Source organism: Pinus tabuliformis, chromosome X (assembly GCF_031772625.1).
Source record: "Pinus tabuliformis cultivar Carrire ecotype Pingquan chromosome X, CPIR1, whole genome shotgun sequence".
Classification (NCBI taxonomy): Eukaryota; Viridiplantae; Streptophyta; class Pinopsida; order Pinales; family Pinaceae; genus Pinus; species Pinus tabuliformis.
Window position 1 is genome coordinate 163,352,332 of NC_142308.1, and position 23,405 is coordinate 163,375,736.

The 23,405-nt window shown below is 39.0% G+C and overlaps 1 protein-coding gene across 1 annotated transcript in view; it reads left to right on the forward strand.

Moving 5' to 3' along the window:
- Window positions 1-23,405, forward strand: part of LOC149138963 (poly(ADP-ribose) glycohydrolase 1-like) — a 437,544-nt gene that overhangs the window by 339,483 nt on the left and 74,656 nt on the right. The window contains exons 10-11 of the mRNA XM_089446458.1: window positions 16,168-16,230; window positions 16,388-16,523. Of these exons, the coding sequence (XP_089302584.1) occupies window positions 16,168-16,230; window positions 16,388-16,523 (199 nt within the window). The remainder of the gene's footprint in view (window positions 1-16,167; window positions 16,231-16,387; window positions 16,524-23,405) is intronic.

Consider the following 23,405-nt stretch of genomic DNA (forward strand, 5'->3'; position numbering starts at 1 on the left):
TTACAAGGGGACCATTCCCCTCATGTAGTAGGTCCACAGGTTTGTAACAACCTAAGGGGTTTGAGATTCATGATTGGGAATCTCATGTATACAGGTGGAAGAAAGCCCTCTATGGCTTGAAGTAAAACAATCTAGGCCTAATATGAGAGGATTGATAGCTATCTGATGAAGCTGAGATTCACTAAATGTGAAGTCAATCCAAACCATTGTTTGAAGGTTGTGGATGATAGACCTCTCATATCGGCACCTTCTGAGAAACGACCTATTTCTGACAGGTGTAGACCCTCTCACTTGCAGAAGTAAGAGGGAGTTGGATTCCAGATATGGAATGGTAAATTGCAAGCCCGTGACTACCTCGAGGATCTTAACTTTCAAAAGTTATATGGTGGTGATGCTGGACCAGATTTGGGAAATGCCTCTGAGTTTCATAAACTCATATGCATTGATGTTCTTGGTGAACTTTTGTCCGTATATATGCTTTGCAATTAGCATAGTGAGCTCATATTTGGTTGAGCCTCACTAGATTGGTGCCAAGAATCTTCTAAGATATCTTCAGGGCACAATCTCTCATGGATTTGATACACTGTTGGAAATATGAAGCTGCATGATTATTCGAATGCTAACTGGGTAGGCAGTGTGGAGGATCGCTAGAGCACTTCTCAGTGTTGGTTCTCTCTGGATTTTGCTTCGATATCATGGATGAGCAGGAAGCAGGAGTTAGTTGCTATAAACACCGCCGAGACAAAATACATAGCTACGAGTATGATCTCGTATAAAGTTGCCTAGTTGTGGAAGCTCATTAGTGAGTTGTTTGTACACATGATGAATACCATTGTGATTCTTTATGACAACCAGGGGGGATTCGATTATTGAGGAATCCCGTATTTGATGACTGCTCCAATAGGTAGACATCAAATACTACCTTATATGGGATATGGTAAGTCGATGAGCGAGGAGGCTTCATTGCATTGAGACTGATGTACAAGTCGCAAACACTTTTTTGTCAAAGCCCCAGGGAAAGGTCAAGTCTGTGATTTTCCCGAACGACTTGGAGTCGTTGAGAGACCTTCGTATAAGGGTCCTACATGTTGCATGCATTGAGTTCTGGGAGCTTTGGAGGGCTTGGGGTACTTACTGGACAATTATAGGGTGACTCACCCTCCCCTGGTGGTGCGCTATGTATAGGGTGACAGGTTCAACCTTTCCCTGTGATACCTTGTGGCGACTATGGAACACGATGATTAGTTCTCTTGTGGGTCGGGATGATTAGTTCTCCCGTGAAACTATGGAACAGGATGATTAATTCTCCTGTGGGCCGGGATGATTACTTCTCTTATGGCAACTATGGAACAGGATGATTAGTTCTCCTGTGGGCCGGGATGATTAGTTCTCCCATGGTGATTATGGATAGGATGATTAGTTCTCCCATGGCGATTATGGATAGGATGATTAGTTCTCCCATGGTGATTATGGATAGGATGATTAGTTCTCCTGTCGAGGCATCCTACCAATGTAGTCTGGGACTCATGGGAAGCACCTCTCATCTGATCAATGAGTAGGGAAATGGGGTTAGGGACCACAATAGTACTATCGATGGACGCATTGTTGTATCTACCGTACTCCCTATGCTAGGATGACCTCCATTGATTAGGGATCAATGAAACTGATGTGGGATCAGTATGAGTGGTTTGAGACACTCTCTTGTGATATTGATTTGGGATCAATAAAACTGACTTCGGGTCAGTAAGATGAAACTGAGTTTGGGTTAATAAAGAATGGTATGAGACATTCTTGATCAATTATTCTTCTTCATGGTTCAATAGAGTAGAGCATAACTGAGCAGAGCTTAGCAAAGCATAGCAGAACTGAGCAGAGCTCAGCTGAGTAGAGCAGAACTGAGCAGAGCTCAACAGAGCAGAGCAGTGCAAGGAACTGATGGTAGAGATAATACAGTCGGACATATATATCAGCAAATTGAGTTCTCCCTAGTTGAGAGGGAGTGTTAAAATTGGCAACTAAGGCCAAACTCCATGTGGGTCATCTTATTTATGGCAGCTGATATTTTTCTTGGATCTCTCTCATCGAGAGGAGTAAGATTGATCTAAAGATCATTTGATTCCGATAAGTATTCATGGAGATATGAATTTATTAGTGTTATGGGACAAGTCGTCAAGGTCGACTAGCAACCAAATAAACCCCAGTTGTGCTCAACGTTTTGGTATAAATAAGAGAGGACTTCAAGTCATTTAGACTCATCTCTTGTGATCTCACTCTCCACTTGTTTTGGGTTTTTGGTGGAAAAGGAGGTCTAGAGGAGATGCCTTCTACGTAACCCAAAGAAGGGTCATCTAGGAGAACCCTAGCCACAAACCTATAGGAGATCTGGCCGCAGATCTAAGAGGCCCTAATCCACAGCTAGAAGAGCCCTAATCCGCAGCTAAAGGGAGCCCTAATCCGCAGCAAAGGGAAGGCCCTAATCTGCAGCTAGAGGAAGGCCTACGCTACCTTACTTAAGGATGGTATGAGGATGCCCTAGCTGCAGCAAGAGAGGATCAAGAAGAGGACACTTTGCTGGGTTGATTTGCAGACTATCCTAACATTGTTTGAGGGCTATCAAGACAAGTCCGGGTTGTTGTTCAAGGGCCGAGTTGTTGGGTAGTGAAGGACGAATAGCTAGAGGGACAAAACGCTGAAGAAGAAGTTGTGTTTGGGCATGTGTAAGGACTGTCTCATGACAGTGCTAGGCCGCAAGCCTTAGCACACAGAAAGAGATGCCTAGAGGGCTGTTAAGGTGGACTAGCCCCTTAGAAGGCAGTGTGGACAAAAAGGAGGCTTCACTAGGAATGCTGTAAACCTTTGAGGGTTGGCTTGTGGACTGTCATAAGGGTTTAGGGTTGTAGCACGTGCCCTAACCAGGGCTGTCACAAACGCAGACAAATATCAGTTCAACAGTGTTTTGCAGGGGTGTTGGATCCTAGTTTAGGATCAATATTACAGTTGGTTGCTGTCTTGAAAGGTCACTTAGCTGCTATTGTTGTAGGTGATAGCAGGGCCATGTTTGGGTATGATATGCTGGACATATTATGGGACAGAAGCAGTATGTACAACATGTATAGGTACAACTGTTGCAGTGGAAGTAGTATGTACAGCAGCATGTATAGGTACAATTGTTGCATAGTGGAGGCAATATGTCTAGCAACATGTATACGTACAATTGTAATGATTGCAGCATAGTGGAGTTAGTATGTACAATAGCATGTATGGGTACAATTGTGAGTGGTGCAGCATAGTGCGCCGTGATGGGTACAACCATGACTGGTTGCATTTCCGTGACAAGAGCAGCTCAGTGAATGGGTGCAGCATGATGACGAGATGCAGCACGATGGAGAATTAGTTGAAGCAACTTGTCTTCAACTGATCTCATGTATCATCTTCTTAGAGATGATCTATGCTCTTATCTAGATAAGTCAAAGTGTTGACTTTTGTTGTAAATATACTATCTCTCTCTCTCTCTCTTTGCTGAACTATTGAAGAACATATAAGAAGAGTTGATCAAGGGTTTCCCCACATTGTGGTTTGTCCTTAGCTAGCGCCACACCTTGTGTCCTCTTGTCTTGGCTTGTCTTTTGCGATTTATGTTTATGTTCTATCTGCGTTTTACTTTAATGCTGATGTGATTGCTAATCTGGAAAAGATATTGAGCTAACTATGAAAATTGAAATAAATTGCTCTAAGCATAGAACATACCTAAACTTAACAAACACTCTCATCACTATGCATCTTAAGAGTTTCATACTGAATTCTAAGAGTTTGAAGCATAGCACGTTTTATCTGAGAGTCTCCTTCGTAACTTTGAATGATTTTGTTCCATATTTCTTTGGCTGTCTTGAGCTGCATGACTTTGACAGATTCTGATTCTGACAGACTTCTCAATAATGTATTGAAAAATTTGGCATTGGTTTAATATAACTTCTTACCTGCAGAGTCAGTAGGAATTGCTGCTGGAAATTGATATCCTCCTTCTACAATTTCCCAAACATCTACTCCAAGCGATTGTAGATAGGCTCTAGTTCTTATTTTCCAATATACTAAGTTGCTCCCATTGAAGATTGGTGGTCTGATGGATCCCATGCCTTCATGATTATTCATCTTGAAAGATCTTCCTTCAAGCGATCAAGCTTCTTCAGAAGGACTTGCTCTGATACCAATTGTTGGAAATAATACTAAGAGGGGGGTGAATCAATATTATCTGATCAATAATTTTTCTTTTCTCAAATAGATTTATGTACACTACTTGTGTGAAGTGAACTAGCGTGTACACACAACTATGATTAGAGAAACCAGCGTACACCCAGTAAACTTGTGATTTAGACAATTTATGATGTGTTGATCTTTAACCAATGCATTAGTAACTTATTAAACAGAATAGTAAAAACAAAATAAGCCATCACACATAAGGAACACACATGAACACCAAGATTTAAGGTGGAAACCCAATGTGAGTGAAAACCACCTGCTGTTGTCGTCTCTGTCTTCTTTTAATAATAAGAAAATCTGTTTACAATCTTGTATTGGTGCGGACTCATACCAGTATGCAGGCAACCACTTGGAGAAGGCTACAACCTTCTCTCGTTTTCCAGCTTCTACTGGAAGGGAGTTGCAACCCCCTAGCTCTTGTACTAGCCAATGTGATTACTAGTATGTAGGCGCCGACCTACGGAAGGCTACAACCTTCTCTCTCCCTGCAGGTACCACGTTTCATAAATTTTCACACTGGATGCTCCTGGTACACAACAATACACATGAATGCCTCGTTTTATCAAATTTTCACACTGGACCCATTAGAAACTTTGAAACTCAAACTGCATCAACCAACAATCAGTTAATTTGAACAATTGGATCACTGTCACCAAAACATTGTGCTAAACCCAAAAACCTGCATCATCATTCAGAACTTGCTGCAACCTCAAAAATAATGCATCATAATGTATACGCCACTTTACTAAACCCAACCTGCGTGTATACGCTACTTCCTGTAATCAAACCTGCGTATACCTCCAAAACTACTGAAACATAAAATTTCTGAATCAAGTTTGTACCAACCAACAGTATGTTGACCATCTCTTGTCTATTTACAGGGCTTTACACAGGCAAGAGCAGAGATCACCCTTCTCACTTACACAATCAATCAATTAGATACCAAACTCCTTATACATTGAGTTTTACATTAATATCTAAGAAGACTTCATTGACAGACAACAATAAAACAACAGAACTGATCAGATAGATCAGTCAGATCTGAAGGAAAAAAGATTTTCTTTTGTATACGCTCCTTGGAAGAGTAGAACCTGCGCGTACACAGGCTTTTACCGAGACGAACCAGCGTACAAATATGCAAATATTGGCTCATAACTTTGCTACAATTACGGACTTCAGAGAAACCCAAATAATGACATTTAAAGAATAAAACAGGTGTACATAATCAGATTTAACCCAACTAATATCAAATCATTCAATGATAAGTCATTTCAGGTCTAATAATCCTGATCCAACATTGAATTCAAGGTGCACATAAATATTTCAGATCAAATCACCAACATAGCCCCTGCAACATAAAATATACTTCAAATAGAAGTATTCCTTAGAAACCCATTCACTTGCACACCCTGGCCTAATGATCTTCTCCTCCTTATATAGTTTTAGGCCTTTCTCAATACCTCAGACCAAAACCACTTAGGACCAATACCTTGGACCAAATACCTTAGACCAATACCTCGGATCAAATACCTCGGATCAAATACCTTGGACCAAAACCTTGATTTTCCAACCTGTACGCGCTTTTCCTCTTTTGAGAGTGCGTGTATATGTATACTCTCTTTTTGTTCTGTGTACCAGTGTGTATACACCGTTTTGACTAAGTGGACCTGCGTATACTTCTTAAACTACTTTACATCAACCTTTTCCTTCACCTTCTTTATTCTGATCAGTAGACCTTAGTTCCATCTTCCTGTTCTTCTGTATCATTGCCCTGTTACCTTTGAATATTCCTGTTGTATTGTGAGTTGCCTTTTATCAAACCTGAATTGACTTGTGAGTGAGTTGCCATCAAGGACAACACTTGTATCATAATGCCAACAATCTCCCCCTTTGGACTTGATGGCAACCATGATGGTGTTGATTACTACAAGCTGTAGAAATTGTTAGAGATAACATGCAACACCAAAATACTCTCCCCCTTTGACATCAAGGGCAAAGGGCGAACCTAGCAACTTTCCTCCTTTGATATACATTATGTTGTCCATACTCCCCCTAAGTACATGCCGAGTCTACAGAGATATGATTCAAAGGAATAACATGACTCTATAACTCAACTAAGTGAGTATGACCTCCTTATGACCAATGACTCATACATACATCAATCACCCAACCAATTGGAGATACACCACCTTTAACTCATCCACCCAACCAAGTGGAGATATACCAATTGTTTATACATGACATAAATACAACGAATATCACGTTATCCATCCCATGCAAAGTGGGGATACAAATTACATCATTTGTCCATTAGGACTCATTCAAATATAGACTTAAATTACACCCTATGTCTTAAACAAAAAATCATAGCTGAATTCAGCAACCAAAATGCCAACAATGTAGAATGTGTGTGAAGGCTAATGCTCCCCTTGAACTTGTGCTATCTGTGCATTGTTAACAAGTCATTCATGAAGGCATCTTTGTCAATTAGATAAAAATCAATGAACAAAGTATATTGTCAGACTATAATCATCAATATCAGACATAGCACCCATATCAGAGTCTAACCCACTATTTTTTTGTCAAAAAAACATATACGCTCCTTCAGCCACAGAAACCTGCGTGTATATGCGACTATACTTCATGAAACCTGCGTATAATAACCTTCCTCTGAAAACTAAATTTAAGAGCAGGATGATGCAACCGGTTTGACATTATTTGCATATGGTATTTTCTGGGATACTGATATCTTGAAGATCACGAATTGCCTTGAGCCTGCATGCTTTTCTTATTTGAGAAAAGCTTAGATGTCCCAATCTTCTATGCCACAACCAGTTTTCATCTGTTTTGCTGAGACAACATTGTTGTTGTCCTCCTTTGAATATGTATAAGTTGTTTGGAGTTCTTGTACCTTTGATCACAGTTTTTCCTCTATCAAACTCATGAACGACACATCTGTTTGCTCGGAATACCACTTCATTTCCTTGATCACACATTTCACTGACACTCAACAGGTTGTGCTTTAAACCATCTACATACATGACATTTCCAGCTTTAACATTTTCTTTCAAGAAAACAGAACATTTACCTTTAATGATAGCCGGAGTGTCATTTCCAAATGAGACATTCGTTTCCTTTTCTAAAGCATTATATGAATGAAGTTTTTCTTTATCACTTGTCATGTGTTTGGAGCATCCACTGTCAATGTACCACTAATTTTCTTGTCCTTCTGCATCAAAGCTATACCGCATCTTTCTGATTGAGATTCCTTCCTTCTCCATATCTTGGGATTTAATGGTGTTTGCTCCTTTTGAAGTGTTGGCCGAAATTTGCTCCTGTATTCAGATTCTTCATGACCAAAGTTGTTACAAATCGAGCATTCTATTTCATTTTCAAGAGGAGAGAAGTTATTCTAGGAACTTTTATTGATTCCTGTTACATCCCTTTGATTTCATGCTTCTCTAGTCGTGATGGTTTTGTAAGCAACACATTGAGTAGCCTTGTGCCCAAAGTTATGACATGAAAAACATTGCCCATTAAAGAAGTTTCTGCGATTATAGAATCTGTTGTCATTGTTTACCTGTTGGTTGTGGCTTCTACCAATATTCATCCTCGGAGTAAATTGAGTATGATTTACTTGATGAGTAATTTTAGTCCTTTGCTGATGATTGATATACTGTTCACTGGTCTTTGCTGCATCAATGTAGCTTCTGGTGGAGGTTGGCGACTTCTGTGATTGAGATGATTCTTCAGTATATCCAAGACCTGTCTTTATCAAAGGAGATCACTGAACTTTGATGATTTCATTTAAAGTTTCTGATCCTTTAGCAAATCTAATATTAAGAGATTTTGTTTTTTCAAGATCTTTTCTTAGACCCACAATTTCACATTCTAGATTTTCATTGTGTTTTTCTCTTTCAGTAAGTTGGTGTGTCAAAGTATCTATGATCATATTCTTTTATTCTAAATAGATTTTGAGTTTAGTGATTTCTTCAGGAAAATCTTCCTCTTCTAATGCATCCAAAAAATCATCATTGTCATAGGCCATGAGTAGTCTATAATCTTGTTCAGTTTCATCTTCATCACTATTAGATAAACCATCACTATCTTCATGTGTATAGTAACTCCTTTTATTCACAACCTGTTTTCTATTGCCTTTAGCATATTCCTTTCCCTTTTCATATTTATCTTTATGAGGACATTTGGCAGCATAGTGGCCAACTCTACCACAAGCAAAGCATTTGAAAGGTAGCTTACCTCTGAATCTTCCGGAACCCCGTTGAAGCTTCTTGACAAAATTTACCTCATCCTCTTCTTCTGAAATGTGTCCTGATTCATTGTGCTCCTCCTTTTCTTTTCCCCTTGCTGATGCTTTAAAAGCGGTTTCTCTCATATCTGATGGACCTCCTTTTCTCCTTTCAATGGCAGTTAGAATTCGATGGAGTTGAGTCACTGTAATAGTTTGAAGATCCTATTTTTCCTCTATGGCAGACACTTTTGACTCAAATTTAGAAGACAAAGATCTCAAAATTTTCTCCACTAATGTAACTTCCTTTATCTCTTCAGCCAGATTTTTCATACAATTAACAATCTCATCTATACATAAGAAGTAACTAGCAACACTCTCATCACTATGCATCTTAAGAGTTTCATACTGAATTCTGAGAGTTTGAATGATTTTGTCCCATACTCCTTTGGCTGTCTTGAGCTGCATGAGTTTGACAAATTCTGATTCTGACAGACTTCCCAATAATGTATTGACAACTTTGGCATTGGTTTCATATAATTTCTTACCTACAGAGTCTATAGGAATTGCTGCTGGAAATTGATATTCCCAAACATCTGCTCCAAGCGATTGTAGATAGGCTTTGGTTCTTATTTTCCAATATACTAAGTTGCTCCCATTGAAGATTGGTGGTTTGATGGATCCCATGGCTTTGTGATTATTCATCTTGAAAGATCTTCCTTCATGCGATCAAGCTTCTTCAGAACGACCTGCTCTGATACCAATTGTTGGAAATAATACTGAGAGGGGGGGTGAATCAGTATTATCTGATCACTAATTTTTATTTTCTCAAACAGATTTATATACGCTACTTGTGTGAAGTGAACTAGCGTGTACATGCAACTATGATTAGAGAAACCAACATACACCCAGTAAACTTGTGGTTTAGACAATTTATGATGTGTTGATCTTTAACCAGTGCATCAGTAACTTATTAAACAGAGTAGTAGAAACAAAATAAACGATCACACATAAGAAACACACATGAACACCAAGATTTAAGGTGGAAACCCAATGTGGGTGAAAACCACTTGCTGCTATCGTCTCCGCCTTCTTTTAATAATAAGAAAATTTATTTACAATCTTGTACTGGTGCAGACTCATACCAGTACGCAGGGACCCGCATGCAGGAGGCTACAACCTTCTCTCGTTTTCCAGCTTCTACTGGAAGGGAGCTGCAACCCCCTAGCTCTTGTACTAACCAATGTGATTACTAGTACGTAGGCGCTGACCAGAAGGCTACGAACTTCTCTCTTCCTCTGGGGACCATGTTTCATAAATTTTCATACTGGATGCTCCAGTACACAACAATACACATGAAGGCCTCGTTTCATCAAATTTTCATACTGAACCCATCAGAAACATTGAAACTAAAACTACATCAGCCAACAATCAGTTAATCTAAACAATCAGATCATTGTCACCAGAACACTGTGCTGAACCTAGAAACCTGCATCATTATTCAGAACTTGCTGCAACCTCAAAAATCATGCATCAGAATGTATTTGCTACTTTACTGAACCTAACTTGCATGTATACGTTACTCCTGTAATCAAACCTGCGTATACCTCCAAAACTACTGAAACATAAAATTTCTGAATCAAATCTATACCAACCAGTAGTATGCTGACCATCTACTGTCTATTTACGGATCTTTACACAGGAAAGAGCAGAGATCACCCTTCTCACTTATACAATCAATCAATCAGATACCAAACTCCTTATGCATTCAGTTTTACATTCAGATCTAAGAAGACTTCATTGATAGACACCAGTAAACAACAGAACTGATCAGATAGATTAGTCAGATCTGAAGAAAAAAGATTTTCTTTTGTATACACTACTTGGAAGAGTAGAACCTGTGTGTACACACACTTTTACCGAGATGAACCAACATACAGATCTGCAAATATGGGCTCATAACTTCGCTGCAACTTTGGACTTCAGACAAACCCAGATCATGACATTTAAAGAATAAAATAGGAGTAAATAATTAGATCTAGCCCAATCGATATCAGATCATTCAATGATAAGTCATTTTAGGTCTCATGATCCTGATCTAACATTGAATTCAAGGTGCACATAAATATTTCAGATCAAATCACCAACATAGCCCTTGCAACATAAAATATACTTGAGATAGAAGTATTCCTTAGAAACCCATTCACTTGCACACCCTGGCCTAATGATCTTCTCCTTATATAGTTTTAGGCCTTTTTCAATACCTCAGACCAAAACCACTTAGGACCAATACCTTGGACCAAATACCTCAGACCAATAACTAGGATCAAATACCTCGGACCAAAACTTTGATTTTCCAACCTGTACGCGCTTCCTCTTGTGAGAGTGTGTGTGTGTACGTATACGATCTTTTTGTTCTCTATACCAGCGTGTGTACGCCGCTTTGACTAAGTGGACTTGCGTATACTTCTTAAACTGCTTTACATCAACCTTTTCCTTCACCTTTTTTATTATGATTAGTAGACCTTAGTTCCATCTTCCTGTTCTTTTGTATCATTGCCCTGTTACCTCTGAATATTCTTGTTGTACTGTGAGTTGCCTTTTATCAAACTTGAATTGACTTGTGAGTGAGTTGCCATTTATCAAACCTGAATTGACTTGTGAGTGAGTTTCCATTTATAAAACCTGAATTGACCTGTGAGTGAGTTGCCATCAAGGACAACACTTGTATCATAATGCCAACATAGAAGTCCTGGTCATCGTCACACTGTCACACTGTCTAAGATCTGTGTCAGTCTTCCTGGTTGCTCGATTTGCCTCTGAGATTCTGACTTCTGCTCTCCCGGTCTCACACCTCGACTTCCAGCTACAAAAATAAAACCCTCCAGCAAATTTCGAACTCCCTCAAGGCTTATGCACTGTGTCTGTGAGGCCCTACGTCTGCCTCTTCTGCCTTTGCATTGCCTCTCATGGATCTCTCTCTGCCTCCTCTGCTGAGTATTCTCGGATCAGGAGAAATATGCAACCAGAACTATCCTAGCACCCTGCCCCTCACTCCACAATCTCACTTCGAATTTCTCTCCGGTAGCTGCGCTGCTTTAGAAATTTGATCTTCTGAACTCTATTCAGTGTGTTCTCCAAGTGCCCCTCAAGCCTCTTCTTATATCTTTTTGTTGGACAACCAACGACCTAGATTAACTTCTAATCAATGGCTTAGATCATTTTGGCTTGATCCTCGTCTTCTTCTAGAAGCTACACCCACAATTTAGATTAGTACCCATTAATTATTTTAATTTCCTAAGTTTAGATTTAGTGTCCCATTAAAAATAATTAATTATTTTAATAAAACTGTTTTAGGCGGAATTTCCCAAAATGTTTTCTGGGTATTGTAGAATGCATGTGTTTAAGCTTCCTTGCAAATTTTGAGACTTAGAGCACATCCGATGCTACTAGAAATTAATACAGAGGATTGGAGTCCTCGAGAAGACTAGGTTGGAGCTTGAACTAGTTGAGAGGGTTGGTGCCCTAGAGGATTGGAGTCCTCAAGAAGACCAAGTTGGTGCTTGGCAAAATATAGGTTGGAGCCTGGTAGATTGAAGATTGGAGTCTTCATCTAGGGTTGGAGCCTTGAAGCATTATTGTACTTGATTCGTTGTAAAGAGGATTGGAGTCGTCGTTGAACTTATTAATAAATTTTTTTATTTTTATTGTTTATTTTGTCATCTGTTTTATAGGTTATCTTAACTGGCATAAAAAATAACAATTGTAAAAGAAATACTGATTCAGCCCCCCTCTTAGTTTTTCCACATCTACAACCTACATTCGAGACTAACTTCAAAATAGCTGAGAGAAAGGACTCACATAGATAGGGCATTTAAACTAAAATATACCAAGATGTTGTATTTCACCTAGATCTAGGTCTTGCACTTCATATATAAATTTGCATATCGCAACAACTATTCATCCGGTAACTTGGAAGTTTAATTCATATTGTGCAAGTAAATTGACTCCTAAGGCATTGGTTTCAAACTAATGATTTCAATAAATCTAATCAAGTGGTGCTTAAATAATCATACTTGGCTTTAATTTTAACCAAGTTGCTAGGCCATTCAGTTGTGTTTCCTTCTTTTCATTTATCGGGACTACCCCTCTTAGTCTGCAATTAGGAGACAACTTAAATGGAGAGGGCATGGATCAGAGTGACAACTCCTGTCCTGAGCATTGTCGCAATCTGATGTACAATTTGAGCGACAACAAGGGGCATATGGAGTCAAGTAAGGGATCATTTGGGAGAAGGAAAATGGATCTAAGGCATTATCTAGGGCTGCCCTCTACTAATTGCGGAGGATCAACCTAGTATCTTACAAAATCCAAGAAGGTTAGGGGAAGGGTCTCCACTAGAAACCTTCCAATGGTTTTCAAGGTGGGATTCATCTGAAAGAGATCAAGTAAATGCACGATCTCCACTAGACATACAATTGCACTTGATAATCATCCATGCACACATCCAACATGATTAGAGAGACCACTTTCACAAATCCGCCTGCTGAAAAATCGGAAAGGCAGAAAGAATTTCTCTTGTTGATAATTACTTGTGATTTCTTTGAGTTATTATTATCTTTCTTATGTTCTTCTTTTATCTTAGTTCATAGAGAAATTACCAAAACCAAAACATGAAGATCAAGGACACCAGATGTAGGCGAACAACCAAGGCAAAACCCCTATATAGGGAAAACTTAGTCAAGAACTCTTCCTTCAATAATTCAAATGAAATAGACCAAGACTCTAGACCAAAAGGCCTTCCTCCTCCAACAAGTCAACTTTTCCTTCTAATAGATGATCTCTTCCAAAGTTACCAAGCGCCAGCTTCTGAAATGCAACTTCAACCCAAAATTTCAACCCCCAACTTCAGAATTTCGACCCAGCTTTAGGAGTGCAATTTCAATCTAGCAACTTCAATAGCTCTAGCCCAACAACTTCGACCTTGATGCGGCTTCACAATTTCAATGTGGCTTTACAACTTTGATGTAGCTTCACAGCTTCAATGCAGTTTCCCAACTTCGATGTAGCTTCAGAATTTTGTTGCCCACGCGAGAGAGAGAGAGAGAGACCCAAAAACTTTGGTTCCAACTTCCTTCTTGAACTTCACACTTTTTCTGCCCCCAACTATTGCAATTCGAACTTGTGTGAGATGTGCGACCAAATGAGTTGAGTTGCTCCAATATATAGTGAGTTTGTGAGGTCTAATTCCCTTGTTGAGGCCGACTTGGTGGAGAAGGCCTAATTGACCTATTTTACAATAAAATAATTTTTTTCTTTGACAAATAAATCCCAAGAAGGGTTCTATACAATATGACATGGACAAGGACACTTGACATAAACCCTAGAAGCCTTCAATGGAGATTTGGACCTAAAAACAATTGACCAAAGCATGAAACCCATGCTTTAATAAGTCAATTTATTTATAATAAAATTTCTTTTTCTTTCTTTTGATAAATACATTTCATTATGACTCATGTACAATTATGAAGACTGACACTAGTTACATTCTTCAACACCACTAAACATGCAAGTAGGTTTCCAAAGTGGACATGTAGTCCTTCAATAATGGGCACATCCTCAAGAAACATAATCCAAATCCTTCCAAGAGGGAGACCCCTTGAAAAATCTGTTTCAGCATTCAACATGTATGGCTTTCAAGGTGGCATCATTTATTAAGTAACGAACCAATAACCCCTCAAATCCACTTCAACAAGGTCACACAAAGTTGGCTTAAGCATCTAAGTTTATGTTTCAGGTCAGCCCAGAAACATCTGAAGGATTGCTATACACACACACATGTCTTGAACATCTCCCATATTGTTTCCAAACTAAAACTTCAACGCTCCAATTTTGTTGGCTGGTACAGAAACTCCCCTTTTGTCTAACTTCTGTGTACCATGACTTGCTCATGATGCTCGACTCTGATATATAATCCAATAATTCACGCTCAGTAACATCAATGCCTTCATGCTGCTGATCAATCAGATGTGTCAACATTGCCCTAGCTGTGCTCTTCAGAAATTTATTAATAGCACCTCCTGCTCAAGCCAAATCGACCTCCTTAAAATAATTACTTTCATTGCAAGCCTGGGATATGCACCTTCTGTCTTTGTCCGTTCATTCTATGTTAATCACCAAACCAGAATGTTGATCTGAGGATCAGCCTGGACTGCCAAATTTCGTTGAATTGCAATCTTCTGCAATCTGCTTACAAATTTCAGCATCTTTGATTTTTGGAAAAGATACTTTTGGTGCCTCAAATCAGCAGTGTGATGCATTGGATCAGAGTAGGTGGTGAGGAATATAAAAATAACACGTCTAGGGGGCTCTTCTAGACTCCTTAATAGTGCAGTTCATGTTCCAAGTGCCAACACATGACATTTATCAATGTTGCAGACTTTGAAATGTGAGAAAGATGGAGCCAAAACAACACCCCTTAAAATACTTTTAACCTTCTCCATACCATCAGTATTTGTCGCATCTCTTCTCTCACATCCATACTTCTTCCAGAACCAAAATCTATACATTATCTATAGAACCCACATGGCCTGAGATTTTCTCAGGATAGACAAGTCAAAGCTGCTAAATTTTTTTAGCAGTTGATGTCTTTTCTGTGCCATGGGAACCTTGAAAAAAATAGACAGGCACTTTTGCCTGTTAAGCTAGCATTAACCATAATTTGTACATCCATGTTTTGTCCAACCAGTTCATCAAAGGTTCTGGGTCTATATTTCTAACTCAGGCATCTGTGCCTGTCCTCATAAATTGCACGTTCCCTACTTCTGGTATTAAAACCTTTTCCAGTTGTTCTTGACTTCTTTATGGTAACAACCTTGGTTCACAGACCCTGCCTCTGCAGATTTCAGTGGTAACATGGATAATCTTTGTTTGAGAAATTCAGTTCATGTGGTCCATAGAAGGTCAGGAACCAGAAATGAGTCTTCTAGAAATATGATACTTTGAAAATTCAAACAAATGCTCTTTACAAAACTGTGAGCTTTTTGGTAAAGAAAATAAGCTTCCTTTCTTCTTTCTTTTTTGAAGTTGTGTCAACTCTGTAAATGACAAGCAATAGACAACACCGTCTAATATAAAGGCCTTGGCAGCTATTTACTTATGTTTATTTCCCATAACGTTTTAGTTATGCCTAGTGAAGCCTCACATTGGTAATTAAAATAAGTATGGGCTTCATCTGCATGCAAGTTCCAAGTACAGGAAGGATATCACCTGTCACATGGAATGTTGAATTCCTTGTTGGCTATTAACACATGGCTTAGGAATGTGATTGCATTGCTGCCAGTATTTGTCAAGAATAGTGGGCTGCACTTGGAGTTGGACCATGCATTCGTGATTCTCTAGTATAAAAAATTTCAATGGTAGTTTGTTGTGAAGGTAATATTATATATTGCTTTTGATTGTTTCAAATATAAAACTTTTGTAGTTGTGAATAATAGTTGTTCATAAGCATGATGAATTTTATGGTAAACCATTCAAGCTGTCTCAGTAACTGTTATGGGAAAGAAAAAGGTCAAACTTGGCATGTCTTTGTTGACGAGAATTTATGAAATGATTGGTATTTTCTATGTTACTATGATGACAACTAAAGTTTGGGTTTGTAACAGGCATCACGACCTTTTGTTCTGTATTTTACATTTGCGCATACATTTTCTGAAAGACTCGTAGTGGTAAGGCCCTTTGCATTCCTTACAATCGTCACACAAATTTTGTAATTACTGCTACCATAGCATTGTTTCTTTTTGTTAGAATTTTCAGTTCTAAATATAGCTGTTTTAACATGTTTGTATCTGCTAAAGTTGTTATATATTTCTATTCTTTTGGTAGTTCACAGAGTGGATTAGATGCCATGGCTGGACTGTGGGAGAACTTTGGGGCATGTTGATGGAGTATTCAAGCCAAAGATTACAAGGGAACATGTATGCTTGCTTCTTCGAATGGGTTCTTCCACGGATAAATAGAGGTCTGTTCTTTTAGCAAGTATTTATCTGATTTATTATTGGCTTTGGCTAATTTTTGTTTTCTTTGTTGGTTTAACCATATCTCATCATAATAAATACCACTCTTTAGGGAGGGATTGTTATTTTCATGTGTAAATGCTTTCTTTGTTCCTCTTTGTAACGTCTACAAAACACAATAAGCCATCTCAATAAAAACAAAACAGTGTCAAGCTTCCCGTATAAAAGTACGTGCTGGTCTGCATGTCTGATTTATTTTCAATGATAATCAACAGTCCTTGCTGCCTTATCATTCATGTTAGTTCATTCAGCAGGTTATGTGTCACTATGGGTTAATTATAAAAGGACGGATATTCTTGTATAAGAGTCTCTAGAATCTACTTCTATTCTGTATCTTTGTAGTGAGGAGACAAAGAGCTTCTATGTCTTGATAATCGATCTCTGTTTTCTTGTGGGGTGCATTTGTTTTCTTGCAATTTTGATTTTCTTGTGAGATCTATACTTTTGTGTTAATTTTAGGTGTGTTCTATGCTTAGAGCAATTTATTTCAATTTTCACAGTTAGCTCAATATCTTTTCTAGATTAGCAATCACATCAGCATTAAAGTAAACTGCAGATAGAACATAAACGTAAATCACAGAAGACAAGCCAAGACAAGAGGACACAAGATGTGGCGCTAGCTAGGGACAAACCCCAATGTGGGGAAACCCTTGATCAATTCTTCTTATATGTTCTTCAATAGCTCAGCAGAGAGAGAGAGAGATAGAGATAGTACGTTTACAACAGAAGTCAACACTTTGACTTATCTAGATAAGATCATAGATCATCTCTAAGAAGATGATACATGAGATCATTTGAAGACATGCTGCTTCCACTGATTCTCCAAGGTGACTCCTTCACCTATCATTGTGCTGCATTTCGTCATCATGCTGCACCTCACCGCGCTGCACTATGTTGCACCCATCATCACTATGCTGCATCTCATCACGCTTCATTAATCATGATTGTACCCATCACTGCTCTGCATTATGTGCCATTGCTGCACCATGTTGCCATCCTGACCTATCTGTTGGCTGCACCTTCCTTACTTGTTGTCCCTAGCATGCTTATTGTCCTTAGCTTGCTGCTAAGTACCATACAACTGTCCCAATGTTAGTCAGTTGTTCCTTGCATGCTGCTCTCCTTCGAAGATAGATGCTACTGTTGTTCCGGTAGTTCCCGACAGTTTTGGCAGTTCTCGCTGTTCCAAATTTTCTAGCAGTTCCGACAGTTCTGGCTTTTCTGGCTTTTCCAATAGTTCTGGCTTTTCCGGCTTTTCCGACAGTTTCGACTTTTTCGGCTCTTTCGGCAGTTCCAACAGTTCTGGCTTTTTCAGCTTTTTTGGCTTTTCCAGCAATTCCGACGCTTCCGACAGTTTCGGCTTTTCCGGCTTTTCCAACAGTTCCGGCTTTTCTAGCAGTTCCGGCTTTCTGGCTTTTCCGACAATTTCGACTTTTCCAACTTTTTCGACAATTTCGGCTTTTCCAACTTTTCCGACAGTTCTGGTAGTTCCGGCTTTTCCGACAGTTAAGGCTTTTCCAGCTTTTTGAGCAATGTAGAGCTTATTCTCCCATGACTGCATTTAGATCTAGGGCATGTTATCTCGGGAAGCATATACCCTAGGGCACTCCCTCTAGCTCTCATCTTCATCAAACCCAAAACAGGATGAAGTGAGATCACAAGAGTGAGTGTGTGTGTGACAAATGACTTCAAGTCCTCTTCTATTTATACTAAAACGTAGAGGTTGAATAGACATGACTGTTGGGCTTTTGAGCCTACATAAGTCGCTAGCCGACTTGACAATTTGTCCATAATCAAAATAAATTCATATCTTCATAAATACTTATCGGAATCGGATGATCTTTAGATCAATCCTATACCTCTCGATGAGAGGGATCCAAGAAAAATATCAGCTGCCATAAATAAGATGACCCACATGGAGTTTGGCCCTTGTTGCCAATTTTAACATTTTGTGATTTCAAGCTTAAGCTGGAACTTGTTTTTCTTGCAAGATTTATACTATTTTTAATTTGATCAAATTCCTTCTTAAATTGCATCTTCTTCTTTGGGTTTTTGTCATGAAGCTTTATCATAGTTCAATATCACGAAAATGAGTTTGTTTCCCCATGTTCTTTTACATGAAAGATTACTAGTATAGAAACCATTGTTACTAGTTCGAGCTCATACTACCCAATGCTCATCTCTGTGTGGCAACGCTGTGGTTGCAATGACATAAGTGATCTCATGCTGGGCTAGATGTCCTCTTTAGTGCGCCGTAGAAGTGTTAAGCTATCCTTCAAGGGATATCCAATACATCTGAGACAAACCACCTAAGACATACGCCCAAGATCAAGTGAGATCAACATCATTAGGTCATGAAAACATAAAAGTATCATAGTGGACCATATTTAATGCAAGGGGAACCAAAATACTTCACACAAGCCTTGCCTTCAAACATCTTTCTTGTTGATGATGTATAAGAAAGTTACAATACCTATGTTTGGAATGGGAATCCAATTAGCCCTATCAGGTGCTTCCAACCCCAAGGGGAAGGATAGTTCGTAGGAAGGCACATCAATCCATAGGTGCATGTAATAAAGATGAGTATGGAATGGGAAAGACTTCATGGAAGATGTCACTGTGTTAATTTTAGTTAACAATGGTATGTTCTATGCTTAGCACAATTTACTTCAATGTTTCTTAGCAGTGCAATAACAATTTCCATTTTCTAATAGCAATCACAATAATCACTTTGACAATAAAAGAAGATAGAACATGAAACAACATGTAGAAGACAAGCCAAGACAAGAGGACACCAGCGTTGACGGGTGCCAGGGAAAAACCCTTTGATCGAATCTTCTTATTGTTATATCAATTGTTTAGCAAAGAGAGAGAGAGAGTACAAAAGTGAAATTGACTTGCCTAATTCAAAGTCAAAACATCCCTGAAAATTTCTGCAATCAACTGTAGTCAAACTTCAGCGCTAACCAGAAAAGTCAATGCTGGTCAAAGCAACAATAGAATGCTCTCAAAACAGCATAGTCTTCCCCAATCAAACTTGGTCTGATCAAGAGGTCAAAGTCAGCCCAAAATAGTGACAAAATCCATGGTCAAATTTGGTCAAGCTGTTGTCTGAAATCTGCGGCCAACTTGCAATTTTGGTCTGCGGTCAAAGTGCTCAGAATGCCTCGATTTCCATGCCAAAAGATGCTGCCTGCTGAGACAGAAATAACCCCAAAAAAATCGAAGTCAAATGATGCCTGGAAGGTCATAGTCAACGCTGGTCAAACTGTAGAATTTCTGTGATTTTTGGCCCTGCAATTCTGTCCTGAAATTTCGTCCTCCTTGTGCCACACATGGGAGAGAGAGAATGCCCAATGATGTACTAATCAATGAGGGAAGGAGAGAGAATGTGTGAGAGATGAAGATGCCAAATAAGGTGGGAGGACACTTGTATTTACACATGACGATGAGGGTGAAGAGTCATGTCTATTGGGCTCCATGAGGCTACACGATGATGTGGCCAACCTGAACAACTTGTACATGAGCCGACATAAATTCAAAACCATACTTCTGCTTGTCCAAATGAGATGATCTTTATATCAATCTTGGTCCTCTCGAAAAGAGGAATCTAATGCAATCATCATCTCCATCAAGAGAGCTATCCCAAGGTGGAATTTGGCCCTAGTTGCCAATTTTAACACTACCTCTCAACTAGGGAGAATTCCATCTGTCAATCCATCCATCATCATCGATCATCATGCCATCCTCTCGACATGAACCATCTCTGTATCTCAACTCTGCGCTGTTGAGCATTGATATGAATAATGAAGAAGAACTAATCGAAAGTGAGTCACAAGATCTTACCACTCTCCACTGACAAAAGTCAATCTAGAGGTAGAACCTCAATTAGACTTGATCCCAAATCAAGTTGATGAACTCCAGGAGAGGCAGAAATAAGATAAGCTTATTTTTTCTTATCTACAATATTAGATTCCTCATACCTGGAGTTTCATGACTTTCTGGGAGGACAACCATTTCCATATCGAGCAACGAGAACATTCCTCTTTCCTTTATTGTTGAACTTGTTGTTCCTTTGATTGCCACTGCCTTTGTAATTGTTGTGGTTGTTGTTGTCATCATCCCTAGGAGTATCCTTCTTGTGAGGACACTCTCTAGCATAGTGGCCAATCCTGTTGCAATTGTAGCACCTTCTGTTTCTTCCTTCTTTGATTCCCTACTTAAATCCTTGACCTTGTTTCCTTGGACCAGCATTTTTCTTCCTCTAAGCATGAGCGGAGAAAGCAGTAGGATCATTTCCATTTGAAGGTTTATCTCTCTCCATCATTCTTTGTTTCTTCTTGAGTGCATCTAGCCAATAATCATTGAAACTAGGAATCTTGTCATTGTCGAGGATGGTAGTGTTAAACACATCCCATGCTCTTATAAGACCTCCAAGTGAAATGAGAATGAGCTCCCTGTCAGCAACAACTTCTCCAATAGATAGAAGGTCATTCTTGATTTGTGTGATCCTCATGAAGTAGGATTGGATAGTCTCCCCTTTGTCCATTTTGATGTCCTTCAACTTGTTCTTGAGGATTTGATTTTCATTGTTCATTTTGAACATCCCAACTAGCTTGTCATACATCTCCTTAGATGTTTCCAAATCAGAAATATAGGCAACCAAATGCTTTTGAATGGAGTCTATGATAATTCTCTTAGCTTTGACCTCACCTTTCTTGTACTTTGTTTTTGAAGCAATAGGTGCATTTGAAGGAGGCTCCACCACTCTTCCCTTTACATGGTCTATTGCATTATGCTCTTCCAATGTGAAGTCCAAAGTCATCCTCCATGCATGATAGTTAGATTTGTGGTTGAGCTTATCCTCAGATTTGAAGTAGGATGTAGAAGTCATTGATGCTAGACCAAGATTCTTGTTTAACAACTTTTTTAAGTGATGCTTTTCTCTCTCTTGCTTGGGCTTTGTCTTCACGTGGGCTCTGATACCATGTTAATTTTAGCTAACAATGGTATATTCTATGCTTAACACAATTTACTTCAATGTTGCTTAACAATCCAGTAACAATTTCCAATTTCTAATGGCAATCACAATAATCACATTGACAGTAAAAGCAGATAGAACATGAAACAAAATGCAGAAGACAAGCCAAGACAAGAGGACACTAGATCTGGCGGATGCCAAGGAAAAACCCTAATGTGGGGAAAACCCTTTATTGAATCTTCTTATTATTATATCAAATATTCAACAGAGAGAGAGTACAAAAGTCAAATTGACTTGCCCAATTCAAAGTCAAAACAACCCTGAAAATTTTTGTAGTCAACTATAGTCAAACTTCAACCTTAACAAAAAAAGTCAATGTTGGTCAAGGCAACAATATAATGTCTTCAAAACAACTTGGTCTTCCCTAGTCAAACTCGGCCTTATCAGGAGGTTAAAGTCAACCCAAAACAGTGGCAAAGTCAATGGTCAAACTGCTATCTGAAATCTGTGGTCAAGCTACAATTTTGGTATGCGGTCAAAGTGCTTAGAATGCCTCGATTTCTATGCCAAAAGATGCGTCCCGATGAAATAGAAATAACCCCAAAAATATCGAAGTCCAATGATCCCTAGAAGGTCACGGTCAATGCCGGTCAAACTGCAGAATTTTTGTGATTTTCGACATTTCAATTATGTCCTGAAATTTTGTCCTCCTTGTGCCACATGTGGGAGAGAGAGAATGCACAATGATGTACGAACCAATGAGGGAAGAAGAGAGAATGTGTGAGAGATGAAGATGCCAAATGAGGTGGGAGGACACTTGTATTTATACATGTCGGTGAGGGTGAAGAGTCATGTCTATTGGGCTCCATGAGCCTACATGATGATGTGGCCGACCTGAACAAATTGTGCATGAGCGGGCATAATTTAAAATCATACTTCTGCTTGTCCAAATGAGATGATCTTTATATCAATCTTGGTCCTCTCGAAAAGAGGAATCTAATGCAATCATCATCTCCATTAAGAGAGCTATGCCAAGGTGGAATTTAGCCCTAGTTGCCAATTTTAATAGATTGTCATGATACCAGTTGAATGGAGTCTGAGATTTCAAGTGTAATGTTGTGAAGAGGGAGCAATCATGGGGGTTTGAGTTACCCTTTTCCTCAACCTACCTTTACCATCTCTCCGGTGCACCTTTAATGATTTTCTTTTTCTTTCTTGCATAGCTTGTGTGCTTTATGCTTTCCATTACTCCTTGAGATGTATTAGTTTATTGATCATCAAGTTTGGGACATTCATAGATTCCTTTTATTTAGATAGAGCATGATATGCTAGGAACAGGGTGATGGTTAATGAGAGGGGTAGAGCTCAAGCTAGGTTTTTTTCCACACACTTTAAATTGTCCCAACTATCTTTTGCATTGTACATTTTCTTTCATTTGTGGCTATATATGTTTTTATCTTTCTTTTAGTTACATCAACCTTTTTTAGTGCAAAATTTTTTGGGCCCTTGCTCAAAGATCAGGATAAGAGGGTGCTAGTATTAGTGACAAATGACAATCAACCCAAATAATGGAGGTGGATACAAGGGACTAAAGGAAAATGATAATTATGGATTACTCCGGGCACATTATATGAATCAATGCCTCTTATTTGTGTCGCTCCTGAATAGTGCAAATGAAAGGCCTCAACGAAGGTTACACTGGATTAGAGGAAAACAATATAACCTCCCAGGTGAAGCACAAGAAAAACAATACAATCAAGGGATCAATCATCCAGCTAAACATATGATTCATATTAGATTGCCCTTAACATTAAATGAAAGCACAAGATTACAAAAATGGTTAATG